The sequence below is a fragment of the Pholcus phalangioides genome, unplaced genomic scaffold (genome assembly GCF_987345545.1).
Source record: "Pholcus phalangioides strain wild (caught in Gottingen) unplaced genomic scaffold, Ppha-v1.0 ptg000017l_1, whole genome shotgun sequence".
Lineage (NCBI taxonomy): Eukaryota > Metazoa > Arthropoda > Arachnida > Araneae > Pholcidae > Pholcus > Pholcus phalangioides.
The window spans coordinates 61943302-61954781 of record NW_028301610.1 but is presented as its reverse complement, the minus strand read 5'-3'; the positions used below and the strand labels follow the sequence as shown (position 1 = coordinate 61954781).

At 39.6% G+C, this 11480-nt stretch overlaps 1 protein-coding gene across 1 annotated transcript; it reads left to right on the top strand.

Moving 5' to 3' along the window:
* Positions 1-423: 423 nt before the first annotated feature.
* LOC149074472 (uncharacterized protein F54H12.2-like) lies at positions 424-1230 on the top strand. The gene has a single exon (XM_089247354.1). It carries the CDS (start codon positions 424-426, stop codon positions 1228-1230), a length of 807 nt encoding a protein of 268 aa, XP_089103480.1.
* Positions 1231-11480: the final 10250 nt, after the last annotated feature.

The following is an 11480-nucleotide window of genomic DNA, read 5'->3' as shown; positions in this document are numbered from 1 at the left end:
GAAAATTCTCATGAATGTTTGAAAAGCGAAGCCGATCTGTTCACGGTGCCACCCACGGAAACCTCCATAGAATCAGCCGAGTGGGTGCAGTACCATCCCATATCTCAAGTGCGTGATTCGGGGGGCCCCCTCGAATTTCACGTGGCCGGTAGTGCTGAAGAATACATAGACCTTTCTGCCACTCAGCTGTATGTCAGAGTAAATGTGACAAAACCATAATCCGACGAATCCGTATCGACGGCGAATAATTACCTACACTCCCTCTTCTCCCAGATTGACGTCTCGCTGAACGGGAGAACGCTCACGAACTCATCACACACTTATCCGTATCGAGCTTACCTGGAAACACTGCTTAACTACGGATCGGATGCAAAGAGAGGACCCCTGACAGCCGAGGGGTACTACAAGGACACTGCAGGTCACATGTCTGACCTCACCAAGAACGAAGGGACCAAGAAGAGAGCAAAACTCGCGGAAAATTCTTTTGAAATGATGGGCGTGCCTCACGTCGACATATTCTATCAACCGAAGCTGATGCTCTCTCTCGTGGACTTGAAGATGAGACTGGTTCGATCGAAACCCGAGTTCTTTCTGATCACTGCTGCTCAGGGTTGCGACGTGATTATCGAGCAAGCGAGTATTTTTGTGCGCAAAGTAAGAATGAATCCTGCTGTGGCTGTAGCGCATGCCATGGCGCTCGAGAAAACAACAGCCAAATATTGCATTAACCGCGTGATATGCAAGGTCTATTCGATATCCATGGGAAGCATGAGTTTCGTGCAAGATAACGTATTTCTGGGTGTCATGCCTAACCGATTGGTTATGGGCATGGTGGACACGGAAGCATTCAACGAAACGTTCGGTTTGAACCCCTTCGACTTCAAGCACAACAACGTCAACTTTGTTTCTGTTTCTATCGATGGAAGACCCGTCCCCCACACGTCGCTACAACCAGACTTTAGGAACAGACACGTCATCAGAGCCTACAACACACTCTTCGTGGGCACCGGAAGGCCCGGAGAAGATAAAGGATGTGACGTGAGCAGAGAAGAATATGAAGCCGGCGGTTACAGCCTCTTCGCCTTCAACCTGATACCTGACATGAGTGACTGCGGACACGTGCACCTACAAAAGCAGGGTAATCTGCGAGTGGAACTCAAGTTCTCCTCAGCCTTGACCAAGACCGTGTCGGTTATAATATTTGCCAAAGTCCAGAAGCGTCTTGTATGACTTTGCAGGATGAACACTAAACAGATAGAGCACGCCCTCTCGACACACCCCCCATACTAGAAACGCTTTCCTAGGTGTTTTTGCGAGTGATAATTTACCCGAAAATGTGATCGCGTATCCCGGTTGTGAACACGGACAGAGAGAACGAACCCGGAACGCACTGGTTGGCTATTTACATCGAAAACGAAGCGAGAGCTGATTTCTTCGACTCTTACGGGAATCCGCCCACCTATTTCAAGAAGGGACACATAAACAGATTTCTACGACTCTACTCGCGCGTCAACTATAATGACGTCATGCTACAATCAGATAAGACAACCGTGTGCGGTCACTATGTGATTTTTTTTATCTATTCTCGATGTATCGGTGAAAGTATGAATAATATTGTATCGCGTTTTAATATGCAAAACGATATGCGCGTAGCAAGCTTTGTAAAGAAAAATTTTTCTGTTAAATAAAAAATGCATTCGTAATTTTTTGTCATTTACTATGGAACCTTTCAAGCTGACACATCCGAGCACCGTGCTCATTGTCGGGCCTACCGGTTCGGGAAAAACATATTTTCTCAGAGAACTATTAAAACACAGAAACGAAATGTTTCGAGAGCCTCACCCGAAACAAGTTATATGGTTTTACGGCGAATATCAGACCCTGTTCGAAGACATGGAAGACTACGTGGAGTTTCGAGAGGGGAGCAATTTCGAAAGCGTGGAAGAAGACAGCTTGGTGATTTTGGATGATCTCATGAACGAGCTATCCGGCGAAAAAAAATTAGCAAACCTTTTCACAAAGTACAGCCACCACAGAAAATTGACTGTGATTTTCATAGTGCAGAACGTGTTTCATCAGGGGCGGGAAATGAGAAACGTTTCTCTGAACGCACAGTATATGTTTCTATTCAAAAATAGAAGAGATGTCAGTCAAGTGACCCACCTGGGACGTCAGCTGTTTCCCAGCAAAATCAAATTTTTCAACGAGGTGTTCGAGGATAGCACGAAAAAACCGTATTCGTATTTAATGGTAGATTTACGGCCCGAGACGGAGGAAGAAATGCACCTGCGCACTAACGTGTTACCGGGGCAGACGCAATATATCTATAAACCCAGGAAATGAAACTTTCTATTTTTGAAGATGACGGCAGTGATAGAGGTCGAGGGTTTCCAGCTGTCGGATAGAACATTCATAATCAAGGAGTTGGCGTGGTGCTTCATGCATTCGAGAGAAAATTTTCACTCTGTATACAAACCACCCAAAAAATTTTCGGAATTATCTCCTAGAGATAGACACCAATGTCTCTACGTCACCAACAACATACACGAAATATCGTGGTCGGCGGGTGATGTACCCTTTGAAATGCTGGAGCAACATTTGCAGCGATTATCAAAAGTCGTATTGTATACGAAAGATCACGACAAGTGTCGGATGCTACTGCAACAGTACGGGTTAAAGGTTTATAATCTCGATGCCATTCTCTGCCCCAACATTGTGGACTTGCCAGAAGTGAGCGCGAACTGTTGTCGCCACGAAAGCATGATAAAGCACTGCGCGCTGAAGAAAGCTATAGCATATGGTTGGAATAAAAATACCGTTATTTAAAAGTATGGCATTGGAGAAGCAACAAGTGCTTCGTCTACTCTCTGCCTGTCCGAGGAATAAACGCAAGGATTTGTTGAAGAAATTACCGAAATCAGCATTAAAGACAGTGTGCGAGTGCTCAGTCAATATTTTGAAGGGTGTCATTCCGTTATCCTCAAATCAGAAAAATAAACTGATAAGGCATAGAAATACACTTCGCAAACTCGCCTGCAAAAAGACGCCGCTATACGAGAAAAAGCGCGTGCTGATTCAGAAAGGAGGTTTTTTGTTCCAGTTAATCCCAGCCGCCATACAAACCCTCGCCACTTTGTTCACTAGATAATGGAGCACGCACAGAAATTCGCTCTGGTTCCAGAACAATTGTTATCGCGTCATGTGACCACAAAAGAGCAGCTTTCTGAGTTGAACAACGAGATGTTGAAAATATTGCGAAGCAAGGAGCTCGAAGCTATAAAAATTAAACTCTATCAGAATTTGCTGAACAAGAGAATCAACGTCGCCGAGAATAATCCACCGCGGTTACCAGAACCGAAAATTGAAGAAGTAAAAAAAAGAGAATAAAAAGAAAGTTGACGCATCACCAATAGCTCTGATTTCTGTCCCGAAATCGCAAAGAGGGCACTCAGAAAAAATTATCACGCATATAAATAAGCATCTGAACATATTAAAAATTAATTCTAACGGCTCGATCGTTTATAAGAGCAGACTCATCAAAGGAAGCGACATTCGAGATTTGATATCAAGTGTGGTCGTGTGGTCGGTCGAAGAAAATCACCCGTGGTGGGTCAAGAGATTTTCCTGAAAGCGCTAGGAGAAACCGGAGCTCCGAGAGATTATATAAAAACCCCATTTTTGAAACATATTTGGTTAGAGCTTTGAAATGCCAACAACAGTGGAAGCCGTGATCTACGATCAAAACAATAGAAAGCAGGGAATCGCATGGAAAATGAATGTACCGTCATTCGATTTACCGAGCTGCTGGTCCTACGAATTGGAGAGTCATGGAGAACTGATAAGACACAAGAGAATGTTCGCCATATTCACGATACTGATTGTTATATTATTTACTCTTATAGCAACAACATATAAAAATCAAATGGACTTTGAAAGATGTAATTCCTCTCTTCCGCTGGGAGGAAATATTTTTCTCACGTATTGCAATAAAACCTACGATATACGCTATTTTAGCGGAAATGCACCCACTACGAAAGCCGTTAATCTCACCAGTGCGCAAATGTATGAATTGATTCATATACAACTGAATAAAATATATTTTTTTCTATGTATTTGAATTCTTGTGTCGAAATAAATTTACCTCGCGACACGAATAATTTGAATTAGAGTGAAATTTAGCTCGTGACATGAAATGAAATTTAAACGCAATAAAATTTAACTCGCGACATGAAATAAAATAAGGTTTGATGGATCGGAGAAGTTCTACTAATAAAAAAAAATAAATAAAATACTGACCTTTTTCTTCTTCTCTGTTGGAGCATAACCACTCGGTCCAGCTTCGTCCATCATACGCTTATTCATGCCCACATCAGGGCTCATACATTGTTTGACGAAATTCTCCTCGTCTTCTACCAAAAATTTAAATTCACTTCCACTAATTAAATTATCGTTGAGACATTCATCAATGAAATTTTGTTCATCAGCAAACAACTCAACTAGATCTTCTTCATTAATCCCGAAATTCACGAAAGAACTCATACTTCCAATGCGAACGAAGAAAGAAAGCTGAAATGAAGTTGACTCTATTGAGATCAATAACGAAATGAGAGATCGTGTGAAGACGACACTTTTTATCGCGAAAGGTGATGACCAGAGCGTTATCGACGATTCATGTACAGCCGACGGTCATCGCGGTGACTCACATGCATCTGGGTACTCGTGACAATCTCACTCTACTGATTATTTTTGACTCAACTTGTGCACACCAATACTGATTATTTTTGACTTACCAAATGTAGTACTGATTATTTTTTATACAGTCGAATGTTATACTGTTGATTTTTTTTTGGTGCTATCAAATCACCAAAGGGTACTGTTTATTTTTTGCGCTTGCCAATGCAATAGTACTGATTATATTTGACTCTATCAAGTCGCCAACATAGTATATCCACATACTCGCATATAAAAGCTGTAGGGTAGACAGATTTACTTCACTCACTCGCTTTGGATACGCTATCTCTCCGCAAATCTCACTCGGTAAGAATTTTTTTTTTTTATAACTATGGCTTCTTGTGTACTTGATCTGGAAGGGGTAATGCTTAGAAATGGACTATATGTAGTTAAGGAAATGGCTTGCTTCAATTTAGGCACAGGGAGAGTGTATCATTCACTCTATCTGCCACCTTTTTCTAGCGATGAGCTTGCAGATGAAGATTTTAAGCAAATGGTTTGGGTTAGTAAAAATATCCATAATATTGGATGGGAAGAAGGTCTTTTCGACTATAAATTGATGAAAATTCATCTCGTAAGCGTAAATAATAAGTATAGTCAAATTTATGTTAATTGCATGCAGAAAAAAAAAATTCTAGAGCAGCGATTTAATTTGCAAACGGTAGAAGTCTTGAACTTTCCTAAATCGCTAGCAACAAACAGCGTTTCTTGCAGCTTTCACCCAGGGCCGGGCTTAGGAATTTTGCGGCCCGGTGCAAAAAAATTTTTTGTGCCCCCCCCCCCAAAAAAAAAAGTTTATCAGTCACTCTCCAACTTGTAAATTTTTAGACTTACGAACATAAATCTTGAAGGGGAAAAAATTGTTCAGGAAAAGAACTCATTTTATTACACTTATTTTTTAATTATTTCAGGTACGCATTGATAGTTGAGATCGTAATCAAACACAATATATTGAATGGAAATTGCGTTTTAATTAATTTGACAAAATTTATAAATGACTAATAATAATTGGCGTGGTCCACCTGCGCTTACACTTCTTCGCGGCTCGAATCACATTGAACAGACATACATTTCTGACATACTTTTAAAGCGTTGCATCATCTTTAGCAAAGATATGTTACAATTCGATAACTTTGATCATTTTTCGAATCTTTTATTGTTGTTTTTGCTGAAGTAATGTATATAATAGTAGTAAAGGAATCAAGAGTACTGGTATTCACAGAAATAAAGTGTATTCCGTTTAACGTTCCCACTTGGAAAGTTCTCGCTGTGAGTACGACTTTTATTTTCGTAATATTCTACCTTTTATTAACACATAAAATTTCCCGTTTAGAGCATTTTCCTGCCTACAACGTTTTTTATGACGAGTTTTTGAAAAACGCTTTAAGTGGGATTCATTATATATGAGCACTCCAATGTTATTACTGGTTTAAAACCAATTGCCACAAATAATATCCAAGATTGTAATCTCAATATTTGAATATTCAAACTTGAAATTCATAAAATTCACTTAATATATTGTATATCCGCCTTCCGGAATGTATGAGAGAATGATTCTCAGATGTTGGTGTTAAGAAATTTCGAAAAAGTTTTCAAGCCTCCCTAGCAGGGCCGTAACTAGGTTGGGGCAACCGGAGCCCCGAGCGTAATAGGGAGAATTCCAAAAAAATTTAAATTTTTTTGCTTAATAGAAACCCTTCCAGAAGGGCTCCAAGGAAAAGTCTACCCGGAAAGGCACACTACGGCCTTGTTCCCTAGGAAAACATCATGACAGTTCCCAGGAAGGTATGCAATTAACACTCCGAAGGGCAGTCGTCATTTAGAGATGTCCATGCCACAGGCTACTATGGCTAATGGAGGCACCACCGGATGAAACTACACATTGTGCGCACTATTGGTACCTTTAGACCAGATGGTAACTCCAATGAGGGAAGGATAAAATTACTAGATTTCTTTTCTGGCGTCCCTTTTGTTTGATGCCCTAAGCATGTTTCTTTTTTCTTGGTTGATGTAGCCGTTATATCTTTAATCAGCGTTTTTTAACATTTCAGAACCCAAGGACCATCAAACTGTCTGAAACAAATTGGTGGACCACTTTTGTCCCGTATTATGGAACATTCCTGTAATTTTGGTTGTACCGGTTTTTTTATACATATTGTCTCGTTTTTCCAGTTTATTTGAATTTGTAATATTCACTGAAGTAATGCATATACATCATTTATAAATTATATTATGATAATTATTGCAAAAAATATAAATTTATATTTTGAATATAAATACGTGAGATTCTCGTATTTGTCAAGTTCAACGTTTTTTCCACAATTTTTCAGCGATTTTAACACAAATTGGTGATTGTGTCTACTTCTGGCGCGGATTTCGGTGACAATTTCCGATCTTCCGTATTTTACTCCATTTAAGAGATTCTAGTTACCGTATTTTTTTGTCAATGAAATAAAGTGATCCGTTCATTTGAATAATTTTTTTGTGCACATTTTTTAACTGTGATTTTTAGCAGCCGTTTATTTTCCTCATTTTTCAGCAATTGAATTTTTTGGTAAATTTTAGAAACGTCCCGAATTTAAGATTGCATTTTCATAGATCTATGGTGAACCTACATACATCATTATTACTACACGATATTTTATTAGATGTTTATACGTTATTACATGTAACGCATGAAGGCATAATTTTTAGATAACTCCATATCATTATTAGGCCTATCAACCACAATGGTTGAATAATTTTTCATTCACTCAGAATTAAATTATGAAGTCTGCTCGCGGATCACTTCTGGTCCACGGACCATAGGTTGAGAAACGCTATCTTTAATGGCAGAAAGAAAGGCTAGAATTTTTTTAAGGGTAAAAAATGTGACCACCTGCATACACTCTTTTCCTGTTTGAAATAAGCTAGTATATATACCTAATAACACAAAAAATGATATTATAGGGGGCTTCTAACTGAAAGCCTCCTTTCACATTCAATAATAGTTTGATGGGGGGAAAAAATTAAGTTCTAATCAAAAATTTCCAAAACAACTGCTGAGAAAGAAAAGGCTTTCTTTTGGAAGAATTGCGGCCCTTGAAATTTTGCGGCCCGGTGCGACCGCACCTTTCGCACCCCCCTAAGTCCGGCCCTGCTTTCACCCTCTGCAAAAGGGTCATTGTGCTAGAGGGAAGGTCATGGCGTACGCTGAATGGTTAGATAGTTAAAATTAATTTCTAATTATTTTTTTTTTAATAATAGTTACAATTTTTTTTTAATTATTTGTTTATGCGTAACAGAAAAAATATATATATATTTCATTGGTTTGGGGAATAATTTTCATCTATTTTTTCTTATCGTGAGATTTGCGGATTGAATGTGTTGTCACTTTTCTCGTTTAGAAAAAAAAAAAAGACAAGTCTTTGCTTTGAATACGCACAAAACGTTGTGGAACAACCCAATGCTGTGCTACGACAACTTGAAAGGGAAATCGTATACCGTCCGGCCGAGGAATGCATCTTCAAGTTCGGTGATAGGACTTATCCAATGCCCCGCCAACACGCAGCCTACGGCGACCCCGATTTATTCTACAAATTTTCTGGAATGAAGCTCCAAGCCCAACCGTGGACGCCTCTCCTATTGGATTTGAAAGCTGTGGTCGAGAGCATCACAGGTTAAGACTACAACTTCGTTGTCATCAACCGATACTCTGATGGACAGAAGAGCATCTCCCCTCACTCTGATGATGAGGCGCAGCTCGTGAAAGATCATCCCATCGCTTGCCTCTCCCTGGGCGCTGAAAGAAAAATCATCTTCTCTCGTCGGGAGCACAAGTCCGTGGACCGAATCCTCGAGCACAACAGCCTCTTGACAATGCTACCTCCAACTAACCAGCTGTGGCGGCACGCGATTCCAAAGGACTCGAAAGTCAAAGACGTTCGCGTTAGTCTCACGTTCCGGAAAATAGTCCAGACAAAGAGGAAAGCCGTGGCAGAATCACCACCAGCTAAGAGATCTCGCAGCAGTGGCTTCGATAAAAGCCAACTACCAACCAACATATTCCACATCGAAGAGAACTGTTATGTTAGTGTAGTGATCTTCAACGGGGAAGTGAAAGTTCACATACGCGAATACTACGAAGAAGAGGGACTCGTGAAGCCAGGCAAGAACGGTGTGACCCTTTCTCCATACATGTGGCAATGCTTGCTAACTGAATTCTCCCGTCGCAGTATGTCTCAACGCGTCGGCAGAACATTCTTAGTGTCCGAGAATTTGATAGCGGATTACAGCGGTGATGCTGTGATCATTCAACCTATTCATCGCAACGGTGAAAAGTTTCAGTGTTTTGGAAACATCGTCAAGGTGTCGTTTTGCGTAGCAGATAAACTTTTCTGGTGTGATGAAAAACAACAGCTTCATAGTGTTATCACCAAGTTCATCCAGAAAACACTCTGCTTGAACTATCTCAAATTGTGTGTGCGCGAAATCCAGACTAAAGGGACAAACTCTTTGGATATTACAGATGTTCTCGCTAAACTGGTGAGTGAAAAACTTTTAGTTACCATTGGAAATGTTATTGATTGTCACGGATGCACCATGGGCTATGCCAATCAGCTGGGCCATGAATGTCTGCAGGTAGATGACATGTATTACAAATATTCCGATCACGCTATATAACTTTAATTGACTTTCGCGAAGTCGCAAAAATTCTTGTGGAAAATTACAATGTCGTAGAAAAATGTTTTGATGCGATTGATTTTGATGTTTTGAAATCAAAGATAGAAGAAAATTATTTGAAATAAATGAAAACTTGATTCGCATAAAATGGCTCTGTATTTTATTGCTCCCTTGTTTTATTATTTTTTTACAACTAAGCTCATCTTGGTGAGAACTTTTTTAGGGATTTAATTTGTGTGGAAAGAACCCCTCGAAGAAAACTTTTTACATTAAAAAAATTAAGAACGGTTAAAAAAGCGTTGGAAACTTCTAGGGACTTTTCTTAGTCAGACTTGGGAAAACTGACATAAAAAGTTTAATTTAAGAACAACTTGCATCGTAAAAAAAAGAAAAAAAACGATAATTTTTTATTTTAAAGTAATTCAAACCCTCATCAAACTTGTTTGAAAAAGAAAAACAACAATATTTTAGGATGCAATTTAAGAAAGATCCCTCTACGGAAGGTTGTGAAATAAAAAATTTAATTTGGGAAAGGTTCCTTGGTATCGTATTTGCTAAACTCGATAATTTTTTTTTTTTATTTGAAAAAAATAATTTAAGCCCTCATCAAACCTGTTTGAAAAAAAAAAAGTAAGTTGGAGAAAACGATAATTTAAGAGCGACCCCTAATGTGACATCATGCGATATTTTAATGATGTTGGAAACTTTAATTTTCGTCATTAGCTTTCTAGGATGATTGGGAAAAAAAGTAGGACACAGTTGATCACGTGACTTTGAGTGCCCCATAGCCCTCTCTTTCTCGTTAGCCCCGGTATGCAGAGGGTGACGTTATTGTTGAGACTGGAAAATTGACATAAAAAAGTTTAATTTAAGAAAGATGGAGTGTTCTGTGACATAAAAAAAATTTAATTCAAGAACGACCAGACATAAAAAATTAATTTAGGAAAGATCCGTGGCGTGACATAAAAAATTCTAATTTAATAATGGCCCCCCAATAAAAATGTAATTTAGGAAAGATCCTTGACGTGGCATAAATTTTTTTAATTTAATAACGACCCCCAATAAAACAATTTGATTTAGGAAAAAAACAGTAAACGGCCATCTATCGGAGGGCTGCGGAATAGGGTAAAAACATCCACTCGTAAGGTGGGGATTGTCTATTGTCCTGGTGGAGAGTGTGGGGATTGCCTATTGTCCTGGTGGGGATTAAGCGGGGATTGCCTATTGTCCTGAAAACCCCATTTTTCCCCTACTTGTGTGTTAATAAATGCCAGTAGCTTGGGTAATAAGAAATATTTTTTAGAAACTATGATAGTTGTGGAGGACTTGGATCTTATAGCCATTACAGAATCTTGGGCAAACGATGGGGATGAATCTTTCTTACACATCTCAGGATACGATACTTTTTTGAGAAATAGATCTGATAGGAAAGGGGGTGGAGTGTTGATATACGTGAAGTCTTGTTTGAAGGCTAGAGAGTGTAACGTGAAGAGAAGTGATATTGAAACTGTATGGGTTGAGCTTGAGAACAAAAGACGTCATAAACTTATTGTTGGGGTTTGTTACAATCCACCGAATAGGGATCAAAACTACAACGCGCAATTGCACGATGAAATTTCCTACATGTGTAAGCGAAAGAGGGTTCTCATACTAGGGGATTTCAATTACCCAGGTATTGAGTGGGAGGCAGCGCTGTCTCAACGCATGGGCCCACCCGGGCACGGCCCGGAGGCTTCAAGAGAAGAGGGGCCTCACAAAACTGAAATCAGGTTGAATTTTTTTAGAATTTACAAGGTAGGGCCTCAGAAAAACCACTTGGCCCGGGGGCCCATGATGCTCTTAAGACAGCACTGGTGGGAGGACCTTTCATCTGGAAATCAGTATGACAGAGACTTTCTTAAGTTGGTGCTCGAAAATTTTTTGTATCAGCATGTATCAGAAGCCACTAGGGGTACTTCTATTTTGGATTTAGTTCTTACTAGTTCTGAGGATCTAGTTGAACATGTTTCGGTGGGGGAAGAGTTTTCTTCCAGTGATCATCGTATCGTCAGATTTCACTGTAACTTTTCCTTGGGTAAGGTTGATAA

What these genes read in the sequence shown, in the direction of transcription:
- LOC149074472 (XM_089247354.1), top strand. Translation starts at nt 424, where the DNA reads ATGTCTGACCTCACCAAGAACGAAGGGACCAAGAAGAGAGCAAAACTC.